The sequence below is a fragment of the Pteropus vampyrus genome, unplaced genomic scaffold, assembly GCF_000151845.1.
Source record: "Pteropus vampyrus isolate Shadow unplaced genomic scaffold, Pvam_2.0 Scaffold39, whole genome shotgun sequence".
In the NCBI taxonomy this organism is placed as follows: Eukaryota; Metazoa; Chordata; class Mammalia; order Chiroptera; family Pteropodidae; genus Pteropus; species Pteropus vampyrus.
In genome coordinates this window covers 1,264,987-1,281,094 of record NW_011888820.1, presented here as the reverse complement: position 1 = coordinate 1,281,094, position 16,108 = coordinate 1,264,987, and the positions used below count along the sequence as shown (strand labels likewise).

Sequence of the window (16,108 nt, the reverse complement as noted above, 5' to 3'; positions counted from 1 at the left end):
ACTCTCATAATAGCTTCAAACTGTAAATAATCCAAAATCATATCAACAGATAAACAGATAAACATTTTGTAGCATATCCATACAGTGCAATACTCTTCGGCAATAAAAAGGAACAGACTTTGGGTCGATACAACAATATGGATAAATCTAAAAAATATGCTAAACAAAAAAAGCCAGACATAAAAGTACACAGTGTACGCTTTTCATGGACATGAAATTCTAGGATAGGCAAAACTAATCTATAATAGTAGAAAACAAATCAGTGGTTGTGTGAGGCCAGGGGTGGAGGAGACTTACTGTAAAGGAGTTCTTGGGAGCTTTTGGGATGGTGGAAGTATCCTATATCTTGACTGTAATGGAGATTACATGGATCTCTGTATAAGTCTGTCAAAATTTATTGACTTGTATAATTTAAATGAGTATATTTTATTGCATGCAAATTCAATCTCAACAAAATTAATCAAAAGTAAAACAATCCTAGTTTTCTAAAAAAAGAAAAAAAATTTAGTTTCAGAGAGTCAGCTAGATCTTAACACTCAGGGTAGATGTACTGCAATGGAGCAAGCTATGACATCCCAAGGCCTAAGCTCTAGCCATATGCTGGACCAGTGACCTGGGACTGCCTTCCTCTCAAATTCAATGATATCCTAGGTCTAGAAGCACACTATTTTGCATGTTTCTGTTTACAGGTGTTAGGAGAGGATGATAAGGTCTTGGTTAACAAAGAAGTCCCATGAAGAACTGTTGAATTCCCAGAGCTTGGCACAGTGCCCTTTGAATGAACAAAGAAGACAAAAGTAAAAGACACATATTCCCAGAGGAAACCTTAGATCTCTAGAACAGTGAGAGAGTCAGAGGTGGGGAGGTAGAGAAACAGTGGCTTTGAAGAAAACCATTAGGCCAGGAAGAGCCTCAGTACTGGCTCTTAGAGCAAGCTCAGCCTATGAAGTGCGCAAATGAAGCATGTGCAAATCCTGGCAATGTCCTTCCTTACTGATTCCACTGGCCAGGTAAATAGAGCAATCCCCACTGTAGCAGATTTCCCAGTGAGGGAAATTTTATTTCCTGTGCACCTGCAACTCCTAATAAGTTGCACTTCCAGCCAGGGCTAGCCTGCAAAGTGCAACTCTCATTTCACTAAAACTCCTTGCAGAGCATCTGGCCTCTCCCAGGACGCTCACAGGCAGGTCTATTTTCTCTGGACCCATGTGTCTCTTGCTTCCTACCATAGAGGTGTATGCACATCCCGAATCAATTAATCAGCATGAGTTCCTTCTCAATGACAGCCAACAAAGACATTCTAAACATGGCTTGACTTAGCTCTCACAGCTCTTGCTTCATCTACATTCCTCCTTGGCTCATATGTAACCCATCTGTTAATGAAATATTAATGACACACAGGGTGTCACATATGCCCATACGTTCATTGTTCGATTCAAGCTAGAAGTCATGCTTTTGGGGAAGCTTCAGAGAAGTGTATGAACAAGCTCTGTTGGCTCTCCCCACTGACTAAAAGATTCCATGCCTTGGCTCCCTGGAAAACATCTGATCAGAAATAGCAAAATGTCCTGCTAAGTAAACCAACATGATAAAGGAAAATCGTTAGCACAGTTAAGCTGCAGATGTTGGAAAGGATGACAGAGAGGCTTTATGTGGGGGTGTAAGACCACCTCAGAGAAACCAGTGATGCTTTGAGGCGGGTAGAACAGGGAACATTTTGCTTTGCCCCAAAAGCCTGCGATGCTGTGCATTAACAAGTGGCCGGTTACCTTCAGGGAAGTCAAACCCCAAATTCAACATATTTGATAGGCACTAGTTGCTTTCCCAAAGGTAATAGCATTAGCAGGGGTACTCTTTGGATCCTCCAAATAGACTCTTTTGAACTACTAGCTAAGGGATAACCATGTTTGGGGGTATTTTACCCCATTTCCTGAGATGGCAGTTTACATCACCACCCCTTCGCACCCACTTGAAGACTCACTGGAATGCAATGGTGAGGGTCTGGACTGAGAGGATCATGAGACCTGCTTTCTATTCCTGGCTCTACCAAGGAGCGGCCACACGACCTTAGGTAAGTCACTTACCTTTTCTGAACTTCATGAGTAGTTAAGATTACTTGGTATTTCCCCAGTTCCTTCTGGGTCTTTCCATGTTGTTTCCATTCTGTCTTTCAGAAAGTCACTTTAACATCCTCTTGTAGCAACCATCTCCCTCGAGGGCCAGTGCTGCTGTTTGACCTGACAGTGGGGCAAATGCTGCTGCTCTCAATTGGCATTTGATCAACTTTAATGAACAAATGAACAGATTCCACATGCATAAACAAACTCCTTACTCCTTCTTGCACACTGGCTCGCTCTGTGGGCTGCTATTGCTTCCCATTAAACAGGATGTTAAAATTAAACTGTGCTCAGTTAACAGTCCTTATTCAGAACCTTCTGCATCACAGAAGGCAGGTACATGCAGTGCTGAAAGACATATGACAAGATCCTTGCCCATAAGAAACTTAAACTATTTCCTTAACCTAGTCTGTGACTATATAGAGATTTAAATAAGGGAAATTTAACATAAAGAATTATTGTTATGATAAACAGTAACTATACAGGATATATGAGAACTTTATAGGGTACCATAGGGCTGAGGGAGAGTGTCCAAGGTAAATGAAATTGGAAGAGGATCCCCCTCCTCAAGGCTGGGTTTTATATCTGATTGGAGAGGGTATAGCTAAAGTACTATTGGATGGAAGAGAAATTTCTTGGTTTGCCCAGGCCAGAAATGGTCCACGGTCGCTGGGTGAGCAGGAAACAAACCTCTAGGAAGTAGGTAAGCCACAGCCAATGAATGCCACTGTTTGTAGGAAGCTTGGCACACATAGTGTCTGTGTCAGGACTGCAAACTTGAGGGGCGAGGGGTGTATGAGCAGGGGAATCAGGACACAAGTGAGTCATAGTTGGTGGGTGGGGGAGTGGGCATGCAGAGGGGCTAGAGGCTCTGGTCTGGGCAGGAGGCCTGCAGTATGCAGTGTCTGTGTTGGGAGAGCCTCAGCAAAGTGTTTGCCACACTAGGCCAGGGCTATAAGGCAGTCAAAAGACTGTGTGTTCTGGACCCATGGCTGAAGAAGAGTACCACTACATGCCCTCACACCCACACCGGTAACTGACAGGACAGCTGGTGGAACCTGCAGGACAAGCCCTTTCTTCCTGCATTGTCCCTCCAGCACCCTCCATGAGAAAGTTTAACATGGTGCTCACTGTAAAGAAGAGCTTGAACAGATTCCAACTATTACTGCAGAGCAGGTTCAAAAGGCCATTCGGAACGGAGGCAAAAATTGGTATTAAGCGTCCTAAACTGGGCTCAGAAATTCTGAGTACACCTGTGGGATCTTGGGCAAGTGACTTGGTGTCTCTGTTTCAGTTTATACATCTGTAATGGAATGAAATAACACTTGCCCAATTTACTAAACAAGAATATTGTGAGGATCAAATAAGATTAGGAGCATGAAAGGGCTTTGTAAACTGTAAAGTGCTACACATTTCCAATGGGTCATTGTTGTTCTGTTCAGTATTACAACTGCTGCTCCATCAAGAGGGTGATGTTTAGCCAGATATTAAGGCCACAGAGATGACAGCCTGTCTTATTTGGAATTCTTGGCAACTAACACACTAACAGGCACAAAGCAGGCAGTTGATTAGTCTTTGTTACCAGAACTACATTCTTTTACTTACTGATTGTCTCATTAACTGAGGAGCTGAAGGTAATGCTATGCCTGACCAATCAAGCACCCACTGTAGCTACTCAGAAGTGGCCCACACTGGTGTTTCCCTTTCTTTCTTCTTACCATCAAAAAGCTGCTGGAGGAGTCAGTCGGGAGAGCCTCTTCGTCTGCGGATCAGGCTCTTCCTAAGAACATGGGGCAATGCCTTTAATGTAGATCTGATACTCAAGCAGAACAAGAAAGTTCCAGAAAGACCTCACTTGTTGGCATATTAGTTGATGAATAAATAAATGTATAAATGAATGAATGAATGAATGAATAAGCAAAGAGAGTTGTTCAGCTAAGTTCTTATCCAGCATCTTCATTGAATATGATAATCAAAAGGCTACCAAAACTCCTTTTTCCTTAAATATGATGCCTTTAAAAAACATACAACAATATTTGCCCATTCCTTTCTCCAAAATTCCCTTCCTTTTTTTTTTTTTTAAATAAATGAAGAAATCTGGGTATAAATACAAAGCAAGTGCTGATTTATTAATTTATTTTATTTTCACAGCTGAAATCTCACAGTAGATATTGCCAGGGCTGTCTGGGCAACCTGGGCACTGATGTCTAAGGTCTGAAGCTGCCTGAGATCTGAAGAATCTGTCTGTGTGAAGGGCAAATTCCTAATGGTCTAGGTTCCCACTCTGCCTGTCCTGAGGAGGCTGCCAATTTATGTAGGAAGGAAGCTGGGAACAAGCTGTGGCTGCAGAGGGCAAAAACTGAGGACATGCTGATTGGTCTGGGAGAGGAAACCTCTGCCATCTGGCTCTCCTTTCCTACCATGTCAGTCCTGAAGGAGAAGCGGAAAAAGGCGAGCAAGTTTAATTATGCTGAAACATGTTCAGGGACATTGCAGAGCTCCCTGCAGGGGACTGAAATGTTGCATGCTCTTTAAAGCTAAGCATCGCTAATATAATTAGAAAAAATTTTAATTTTGTCTGGCCTCTAACATATTTTGTGGACAAAGTTCTGCCAATAAGCACTTACACAGATATAGGCATGGTAGTAGTTAACTGAGGAATAAACAACTTGGCATTGCAGAATCAGTTTGCTCTGTTTTTGATAGACATTGTGGTGGGTAAATACTTCAGAGTGAAACTAACGAATGGAAGAAGACTTTCATTCATTCCTCTGTCTGAAGCAAATATTGTGGGTTTCATATAATATAAATCAGCCCCACTTGCAGGTAACTAAACATTTTTAGAAAAGGAGGCACAAAAGTAGCCCTGAAGGGGCTTGGATGTCTGTTACTGGAGCATATAAGGGTATAACATATCATTTAATATATCACTCCCCCTTTTCTAAATTTCCTACTTAGCCATGTTCCATTCTAAACACTTAGTCTGGGAAGGGAGGAGCACTATTTGTGATTGTTCTTTTTCTTCCACAAATTCAATAGTCAAAAGAGAGAACCATGTCAGGCTACCAAATGTACAGTCATATCTCTTTAGCTTCCTAGGGAGCTGGAAGGAGATGTTAAAGTTCAAGTTCTCACTCAGAAATGTAGAGGATGAGGTTAGTTTCCAACTTGCCAGGAACTGGTCTCACTGGTCGATTGTGGCAGGTAGGTAACCAATGAATCTTTGAAACTGACTCAGCAACATCTCCCCCGTTTTCAGAGAAGTGGATATTTTGCTTTTTTAGAATGGACGGTTAGAAGTGTCAAGCTGCTCTTCAGAAGGAATGGGAGTTGTTTATTTAAAGCCTTCTCTTACTCAATGCCCACTTGAGAGCTGAAAGGTATGAATGATGTCTTTGATATTTTTGTCCATAGCTCTCTATACGTTTACCACTGAAAAATATGACAGATTTGCTAAGAAGGGGAAATTGTGATTGCATTTAATGGCACTTGATTAGAGAATCTTCAGATGCCCAAATCTTGTCCCGCCAATCACTCCTTAACCCTTGTCATTCCCAAGGGAGCTGCATACAGAAAGACTAATATCAAATGGTAAACAAAATGACACTTTATCATTGCCTTTCAGGGCTCGAAACCTTCTAAGAACCCGAAATTTTAGCAAAAGCTAGCTTTAGAGCAATGGCTCAGTCTTCAGTAAGTAGTAAGAAGGAGCCTCCTGCCCTCCTCACCTACATACCTCAGATTCACCTCAAATTTTTGACTATAACTAGTCCTTGTCACATGGCATGAAACTAAAGCAATGATGTTTTGCTGAGGCAGGGAAAGATGCTAGGCCCTGAGGGATCCCTGTCATATAAATTACTTATGAATTTGGTAGGAATGCAATTGTTTTTCAGTCTTTATGGTATTAGTACCAGAAGCATGTTTAGGTCAACAGCATGACTATCATAAATCTCCTCACAGCAGTGAGAGAACTTGCTCTAGCATTCTGAATGGGAGAAATCTGGGTCCCTAACAGTTTATCAGGCTTTTATTCTCTTCATGTATATCTCCTGCTCCATGAATGAAAGGATCAATGACTTCAGGAGATCCTCCCCAAAAGAGATGTGGCTATTCTCTAGTGGGATTACCAATGTATTTAGCTAAAGCAGTTTGAAAACTACTCTCGTAAATCTAAAGTTTATGATAGTTTTGTTTGTTTTTAAGAATTCAGATGGTACTGTGCAAATAAGGGAGGCAGAGGGAGAAAAACTATTTATGTACTCCATTAATTCATTCAGCCAATATTTTTTAAGTACCCTGATGTTCACAGGACTACTTATATCAGCATGTAATAGACTGAGAAGCTGGATTACAAAGTGGAGCACATGGTCTGGGATGCATGAGTCACTACTTTCTCTGATCATTTGGAAAATTACTGTGCTCTGCTGCCAAAGCATAACCATATTCCTGGACAGGGATGGATGCTGAAGCTTCCAATGCTGAAGTGTTAGAGCAGCCTGTTTCTGGGGACGGCTTTTTGCTTTGTTAACAGGTAGACTGGTTGAACCTGTAGGAAGAATCTGAGATGTGGACTAGAAACAGCACAAAAGAAATAAAGCAATTGCAGAAACAAGGAGACATGGGGAAAAAATCACTGCGCTCCACGCCTCACAGCAAATCCACAGTTATTATACATGAGAAAAACCTTATTACTGGCTTTTCCTTAAACAATTCAGGTAGGATGTATTGTATTCTTTAAAACTCAGTTTCAAAATAAATGCAATTATTAAATTTACTATTAGCTGCTTTCCTCTTTTTTTCCTTAACTTAGGTACAAAAACTAACAACTTTTGGAACAAAAACTAACAACTTTCCATTTCAAATAAAACAAATAAATCAGGATATGAAAAGTGCTATCATTTAAATTTGAATCGTAGGCCTCGAGTCAGCTTATATTACAACCTTACAATTCAGAGAAAAGCAAGAGACATTTTAAAAGATTCAAGAATAGGGGTGGGGGTGGGATGTGAGGAAGCCATTATAAAATCCCTGAAGTTCTCCAAATTTATAAATGCCATTAAACTTTACTATAAAATCCCTCAAATTAATGTGTTCCTAATTTTAGCATTAAATGAGGCTGGTATATTGAGTAGAACTATTTGCATAATAATGACAAAAATCAAAGTTTTAGGGAAGCAAAATTGACTCATCTAAAACTTAAATTCTAATTCCTGAGCAGCTTCTGAATAATGAGGCTGAACAAGTCAGAATCGTCCTGGCCTTCTTCAACAGTGGAAAATGGATGATGTAAAGACTTTAGGGGGAGAAATTTACAATATATTCCTATGTTTTCTCCAACTTTTCCTTCCAAGAAGCCACACTGGGAAAGTAGGGTGAATATATCCTACCAGTAGCTCTGGAAATTTAGCCTGAAGTTGCATACTGTTAGAACAAAGTTTGTTTATTTGTTTGTTTTAAGTGTTCCATTTTCTCTTCAATATTTATATGGATTTGAACTATATGATATAAAATATTCATCTCTCTATAAAAATGTAAATGCTCTAAATTGCTGGCTAATTAAAATCATATTACCCCTTATTAGTTAGGCTAAGGGCTAAGCTGCTGTATTAATAATATCCCAAATATAGTTGCTCAAACTAGATGTTTTATTTCTCATGCAATGGTCTGGAGACAGCACCTTGTCAGGGGCATATTGGCAGCACTGCTCCATGAGGACATTCAAGGACCCAGCTTCCTTCCACGTTGTTCCTTCTTACCCCTTAAGGCATTATCTTTGTCTGCTCACTGAGCTCCAAATCTATGTTTTGGTCACAGAAAAGGGAAAGAAAAATTGGATAAGTATCATTTCCACTTACATTTCATAGATGAGACCTAGTCCATGGCTGCAGTGGCTACAGAGGATGGAAAATACAATTTCTAATTTCCATAAGGCTGGCAAAAATTAAAAAGTGATGCTATGGCAATATATACCACATCCATCTTGTAGATCTATGTATTCCCTATGTGCTATATTCTGCTAAGGATGCCCCAGGGAAGTACGGTAATAAGACATGGGTCTTCAAACTTTTCCTGTAAAGAGCTAGGTAGTAAATATTTTAGGCTTTCTGAATCATGGGCTCTCTGTCGAAACTACTCAACTCTGCTGTCCTAGTGCAAAAGGAACCATAGACTACATGACTATACGTAAACAAAAGAGCATGGCTATTGTTTTGGTTATCCATTATGGCATAACAAATTACTATAAATTTAGAAGTTTAAATTAACGCACATTTAGTATCTCACCATTTCTCTGAGTCAGGAGTCTGGGTTCTTGATGTGTTCTCATCTGGAGGCTCGACTGGGAAAGAATCCACTTCCAAATTCACTCGGGTTGTTTGAAGATTTATTTTCGGTGGCTATAGTACCGAGGACCGAGGACCTCAGCTCCTTGCTGACAATTGGTCGCTCCCAGCTCCTAGAGGTCACTCAGTTCCTTGCTATGTGGATCTATCCACAATCCCTCTCAGAACATGGCAGCTTGCTTCTTCAAAGCCAAGAAGGGAGAAAGTCTCTAGAGTGAGTTTGGTAGTACGAAAGAATTTTACATAATGTAACAATCATGCGAGTGATATCCTATTACTTTACCATATTCAGTTGGTTAGAAGAAAGTAACAGTGCTGCCCACTCTCAAGTGGAGAGGATTATACCAAGGTGTGAATATCGAAAGGCAGGAATGATCGGGAGTCTGTCCGCCATAGCTGTGTTCCAATAAAATTTTGTAAAAGCAAGTGGTGGGTTAAATTAGGATCACAGGCCATAGTTTGCTGACCCTAGGTATAATGAATAAGGAGAAGACATTGTTTAAGGTAAGAAGAGACAGAAACTCAATGAATAGAATTAGAGAAAAGATAGACTTTTCTAATCTAGCCAGAGAGTTATGTAGAAAGGGAGTCACAGAAAAAAGAAAAAAATTCTGATTCTAGTCTCATCTCATAATACACCTATTACCTTATTTTGTTAATAAAAAATTAAGAGTGGGATAGATTGGCATTATGTTTGAATCTAGTGATCATAAGACAGAGTTATTGGAACTCCAAGTAAATTCAAAGTGAAGGGGTTACATAGCAAGCTTTTTGCAATTTTGACTTTAATTCAAACATTACCTGAAATAATTTTAATAGAAAGCCTGGTCATTTTTTTCAAGTGATTATGAAGATGACAACTTACACTTATTATGATTGTTGCAAATCAATAATTATGCTAAGTCTTTAACATGAATTATCTGGTTGCATCCTCGTAATACTCTCATGTTATTTAGATTATGATTTCCATCTTAAAGATGAGGAAACTGAACTTTAGAAAACTAAATAACACAAAAAGTAGTAGAACTAGCATATGATTCTCAGTCTATCCTGATGGTCCAGACACTTAAATTTTATTTGAAGTGTAATGGGAAGTCTTTGAAGAATTTTAAGCAGAGAAAAAATATAATTAATGTGACTACTGTTTCAAAAATACTAACTCTGTCTGAAGACTGGTCTGAAGCGGGGGCTAGAGTGGAAGCAGAATAGTCCAGGACACAGATGATGGTAGCTTGGAAAAGGTAGTGTCCTGGAGAGATATTTACAAGATATTTTATTGGTAGAAGTAACAGGACTACCTCTCCAACTGTTTCGTCCTCTGCTATCCCCTTGTTCATTACTACACTCTAGTCACACTGATCTTCTTTGGTTCTTGAAATGTGCTAAGCCTTTTCCAATCTCTGGATGTTGCCGGGGCCATTCTGTCTGTCTAGAATGCTAGGCACTCTGTTCTTCTACTGCTTCATTCTAACTCATCCTACAGGACTTGGCTCAAATCTCATTTCCTCAGAGAATCTTTCCTTGATGCCCCAAGTTCCCAACTTTTGTTTTCTTAATAGAATTCAATAATTTTTCATCCCATACTTGTTCACAAGTTATTATATTTTTCTTTTTTTTTTAAAAAAAAAATTGACACACTATGCTTCAAGGAACAAGGAACTATATTTAATTTGCTCATTACTGTTAACATGGTGCTTTGAGTACACAGTTCCTAGCACCACAGGCGCTCAATGAGTATGTGCTGAGGAAATAAGTGTCTAACTTCAATGCCCTTATACTTATATACTGTGCTGTTGCTTTCACATTTGCTGACTTTAGAGGAAATCTCCTCTTCTATGCCTCTGGAGTTATCAACAAGACATATCCAAAGTAATTAGAGATGTTCCTGTCTTCAACCCACTCTCATCCTATACTCTTCCCAAAACCTGACCTCAGGTTAAAAAGAACTAAGAATGAAATGCACAATAGAAGGAAGGGGCTGAGGAAATCGGCTTGAGGCAGGTGAATACTCATTTACTGTTGGTAAGAGTATAAACTGGTATGAACATTTGGGGAAACAATTTATCAATATGTAAACATGGCCTTAAAATAAATATAAATAAAAACATATACAAAGAGGTGTGTGTGTGTGTGTTTGCATTTACATAAGATATCTGAAACTATATAAACCAAATGTTTCTGAGTAGTTAGTAGGTACTTTTGGTGAGTGAGAGTGAGATGGCAAAATGAAGGAACTTTTTTTTCTTTTTACAATGGGCAATTATTATTTTTATAATCAAATCCCATTAAACATAAAAATAGAAAACAAATTTTCATAATTTGACATAATAATCCCACTCCTAGAAATCTATACTAATAAGATAACAAGAGATGAGGCCTAGGGTTTTTTATATAATGATATTCACCTATGAGTTCTTTAGCAAGTTAAAAAGTTGAAAATAATACAAATGTCCAAAAATAGACTGGATAACTAAATAAAGTATAGCTCATTCAAATAATGGACTATTTAATATATATTAAAATTATGTTTAGACAATAAGGACATGAAAAATGCTGATGTTAGAATGTCGTATAAGCAAAGCGAATATAGTAGGAAACTATATTTACAGCATTAGTCCAATTTGTTGGGAAGAAAAAAAGAAAAAGAGAAAGATATATAGATAGAAAAAGAACTTCAATAAAATCTACCAAAATAACATTAATTAGGTTGCTTATGATTTTTGGTATTTCCTTATTAAAAATAATCATATTTTATCATTGAAGAACTGCAGATATTTGCAGTAGGTATAAAAATAGTACATTGGTTCCTTTCAAACAAGTAATTCTTTTTTTTTTCAATCCTCATGTCAAGCACTCATACAAGACACGTTTATCGCTAAGATACTAGGTTCCAGCCCCCACTTATCCCTCTACTCATCTTTTTCTATAAAAAAGTAACATGCATTTAATACTTTTTGGGAATGATATTTTCTTTGACTTGCGAATTGAAACAACAGTTACATAATAAAATTATCTGCAATTAAGTATATTTCAGGAATAATTATGTTCTTAGTTGTAATTAGACTTTCTACTTGTCCTTTCTTCATTGCCTTTTGTTAGACTTTCTCGAACTAGTCTAATGGAGAGAATTATTTACCACATTTTTGTATAGGTTTAGATATACTCAGAGAATATATAACCAGCTCTATTAGGGGGCATAAAATGAGCTACTAATAGAAAATTCAATTTTGAGCAGTCGCATTTAATCTAGATTTCTACATTAGGAGTTAAGTTGGCTATTAAACCAATAAAAACTTCTACTTATCTACATGGTCACTGTCAGGAGGCCTAATAAATTCAACTTGAGATGATATATGTTTATTTGTATATAAGAAGACTGAAAGAATATTTATCAAAATGTTTACAGTAATCAGGTAGTTCTTTCTGGGGACTGGCAGAAGAGCATAAAAAAAGGAAAAGAAAAGAAAAGAAAAGAAAAGAAAAGAAAAGAAAAGAAAAGAAAGAAGATAGATTCCCACAAGGCACATATAAAAACAAATCCTATTATATTATAAATATGTCTTTCAGATATCCTACAAATGGAAGTTTGAGTTTAAAAACTTTTTAATCGACTATGAACAGCAACTATGACATTTACTTTCTGAAATAAGCCAAACTCCCCACAGAAGCACACATATAAATAAGTAAGGGCATAAATTCTATATATTAGATGTTTATTTGGGAGACACAACATATAAAGAATGTGATTTAATATCAATGGTTCTGTTTAACTATAGGGCATTTCTAAAATCAAATTCCTCCATGTGAAAAAAAGTCATGTTTGAATCAACTCCTCTCTCTCTCTCTCTCCTACTCTCTCTCATTTTCTCCTACCTCCCCATCCCTTCCTTCCTCCCTGCTTCCTCCTTCTGTCCCTCTCTATCTCTCCAGAAACAATATAGGACAGATATTTCATTTATAAAAAAATCAACTGATATTATTTTTTACAGGCAATCATACTCATATTTATATACATATTGACAGCATAAAACACTGTGCACTTGAGTTCAACTAGACATAAAAATTTTATTGACTTAAGTTAAATAACATTTACAGAAAGAGAATGTAAAAGGTATGTGTTTTGAAATTTTAAGGATATCCATTTAGCACACATTACAATTCTTTTTATTCGTGATCTAAATCTGTCTCCCACAGTATGAACTGAACCATTATTAATCTGCAGTACAAAGAAAGGCATACAAAAACCAGAATTGTTATTAAAGCATTAACTAGAAGAAAAATAAAGAGAAGCTCACACTGGAATTACCTGATATACTACTACTAGCTTTATTTTAAATTTCTTTCCTATATTATTTCCAAAGCAAAATATACTCATTATATTCAAAGAAAAATACCGTAATGTATTTGACTGCATCTGACTGCTTTCTTAATTTTATTAATGTACTTACTGGAGTTCTGTATTCTAAGGTATACATTATACCTTGTATCCATGGACCCTCCTTGATATATATATAGTCACATGGGTGAAAAATAAACTGGTTAGGCAATAAAGCAAAAACAGGACAGTAAAAACAATACGGTATTCACTTTTGTTTCCTTTAAAGCAAAAGTGTTCTTAACAATTGCTGGCTGTTGGCTCCCAGAACTAGAGAATGTATATTAGAACCTCAGTTCTCAGAACAATGATTTCCCTTGGCTGTTATTTGTCTAAGAAGTGATAAACCGTATAATTTACAAGAAGAAAACTACTGAATCCTTCAGAACACACAACCTGGCAGTCTATCTTCAAAGCAAAATAATGAGGTGGCAGGAGTGTGATGGAGAAACCAGTCTTCAGGAACATCATGTAAGGGAATCCAGCTGTGCTTGTATGGTCTCTAGCTATTTACAAAGACAAAAAAACAAGAGAGAGAGAGAGAGAGAGAGAGATTCTTATGAAGCGTTGTTTAGAAACATGCAAATAGAAGAGAAAGAATGGCAGCAATTATATATATTAAATCCAGTCACATAGCAATAAATATACCATAATTTTTTTTCTATTTATGTGAAAATATTAGAATTTATGCTTGCTAAATTTTCAAATTTGTAAACTAGGATTTCTAAATACTACTGTTTTTATTTTAAATAATCACTATATAAGATTTTTAAAGTGTGTGGGGGGGGTGGTTTCTTGACTTACAAAATCAATATTTGGGAAGAATCATGAAATATGCTCATGATAAATCTTTAAAGGACGGGTATCTTCCCTTCCTCGTGTGCCCAGAAATTAAAATATATAGCCTTACTTATATCTAAAATGCCAGTGTGGCTAGGTACCACATAGTTCATTACTTAATGCTTTAAAAGCAACAATCCTACTGCTTTAATTAAAACAATTTCCATTTTCTTCCTGATTTAGTTTGTCGGATTCTTTTCATCTCGGCACTGCTTCCTACTGTGAAACATAAGGTGTTTACAAGTGAAGTTTAAAGAACTTAGCTCTACAATAGGGCATTTAAAAATAAAAATTCATAAAATTAAGGAAAAAATGCACTTATCGAAAATTATTTAAAAAATATAGACCTTGTTATAGAAATCAAACAACTCCTTGTGATTGAATTCCATAAGAACTTTCTCCAGACTCTGTAAGGAAAAAAAAAAAAAAGGAAAGAAAAAAGAATTTATTGGTATACAATTTACATTGCAATTTTTTCTCTCTACTTAGCCTCAAAATATACCATATTATCCTGAGTGGTTTTTTAAAAAATACTTACCTGCTCCATTGTTTCTAGAATTCACGAATGCACTTAATAACACTCCACTTTAGCCAAAGGTTTCAACTAGTGATATCTGTTCTTTAAGTTGACTCCACAAAGATTAATAAAATATATGCTGGCAAGAGAACTATTTCATTATCTATTTTTTCAAGACAGAGATAATACATGAGATTATATTCTGTCTTTCTCAGCAGTCCATTTGAAATCTAGTAAATACCATTACATAAAGACACTGGAGGCGGCATATCTGATTGAATCTATCCAGCCATTAATGCCTCACATCAGCACAGCTGCTGCCTCCAAGCATCTAACAGTTATGATCTTAACATGCTGAGATTGTTACCTTTTTTAATGTACAGACTCAGCAAAAGTTAACAATTAACACAACAGCTTCAAAGCTGGGACTTAAAGACACTCTTCTTTCACCTCACATGCGATAGAGAAATCTTTACGGATGCTACAGATGCTAAGTAATACTGTGCATATCTGCATGTTGGTGTAGTAAAGTGCAACATTAACCCAATCCGCTCCAACCTGCTTGGGTGGATTTAGTAAACTAAGAAAACACTTAACTAGTTTCTGAGGTTGTTCAAACACATCTATTTTGTTCAAGGTAACTTTGGGAAATAAAAGTTAATGAGAGATTGCAAAGAATGTGCTGCCTGCTCTGACCACACTGTCATGCTCACATGACATAAAATAAGCACCATGAAGTGAATAAGTGGAAAACTGTTGCAAACAAACATTGATTCAGGTACTTAATTGCTTGTGGTCATTTCCAACATGCTATTAACTCTACTTCTCAGTTTCTATATTGAAGTTCTTTCTTTGTTTTATCTGTTTTAATGGTTTCCATTTCTATTTAGAAAGCCGACATTTTCAAAACGAGTTATCTCCAGCTAACTCCAGGAGAGTCAATGGAGCTACGGCACCTCCCTTTTCATGAAGCCTAAACACAGAGGATCAAATTCCACACTTGATTTTCTTTTAAATACCTCTTAAGTATTTCAGCTTTAAAATGAATGAAGAAGCCTGTCTTCTTTAAAGTCTCATCCTTTAGGAATAATTTAAAACTGTAAATTGTTCAAATTGTTTTAGAAAAATTAGTTGGCTAATTGGTACATATCATGAAACCTCCAAAGGCTGAATCAGCATTATCTAGCAGTCCTATATTTCCTCCCAGCAGAGGCCTAGGTTTCCCCTAGGGAAAAGCAAGGCAAGTTTATTGCTCTCTTCCGCATGTACCTCACTCTTAGCCAGGCCAAGTTAGGAGAGACTGAAGGAAAAGTTTATGAAAACACTAAATAAGGATGTAAACAAGAACCTAGTTGGGTTACAGCAAATCCTTATTTAGTGAATACAGCAAATCCTTATTTAGTGAAAACACTAAATAAGGATTTGCTGTTACCCAACTAGGTTCTTGTTTCCTGAATTTTACTTAGCTTTGTTTCAAGCTAGTGTTTCCTAAAATGTTACACTGAGGAAAAGGAAGAAAGGTAACTTTGAAAATTTACTTCTTTAAATTCAATAGCTAAAAAAATTTGCGTGTGTGTATGAGTGTGTGTGTGTGTATATAAATTTAGAGTCCTACTTTACTGAAATACTTGGCTCTAAGAAGAAAAAATGCTGATAACTATACAAAATATTCAGAGAACCTATACCTATGCCTGGCATAATCACTGGTAGCTAGTTATCATTATCATTTCTCATTCAGCCCACAATGACTTAGAGAAGACCCTGAGAATATGGGAGAATATGGAAGTGATCTTAAGTGTTTTATGTCTAATGTGCAATGAGATTATCTTTAGAATTTGAGAATCTACGTTTATCCATGGGTTGGCCAAGGGCAGCTGTATTTTAGGAAAATAAGAATGGAGCTTAGATGTGTAGA

At 37.0% G+C, this 16,108-nt stretch overlaps 1 protein-coding gene across 5 annotated transcripts in view; it reads right to left on the bottom strand.

The window, feature by feature from the left end:
- Positions 1 to 12,514: 12,514 nt before the first annotated feature.
- COMMD10 (COMM domain containing 10) overlaps positions 12,515 to 16,108 on the bottom strand; it is a 163,766-nt gene continuing 160,172 nt past the window's right edge. For 3 of the 5 annotated variants that reach the window (XM_023529558.1, XM_011358261.2, XM_023529560.1), the window contains 2 exons: positions 14,024 to 14,083; positions 12,603 to 13,338 (listed from right to left, as the gene is read on the bottom strand). In XM_023529558.1, coding sequence (XP_023385326.1) covers positions 13,161 to 13,338; positions 14,024 to 14,083 — 238 coding nt within the window. In that variant the 3' untranslated portion in view covers positions 12,603 to 13,160. Of the gene's footprint in view, positions 13,343 to 14,023; positions 14,084 to 16,108 lie in introns of all 5 variants that reach the window. The other 2 variants (XM_011358262.2, XM_023529559.1) reach the window with 2 other exon arrangements.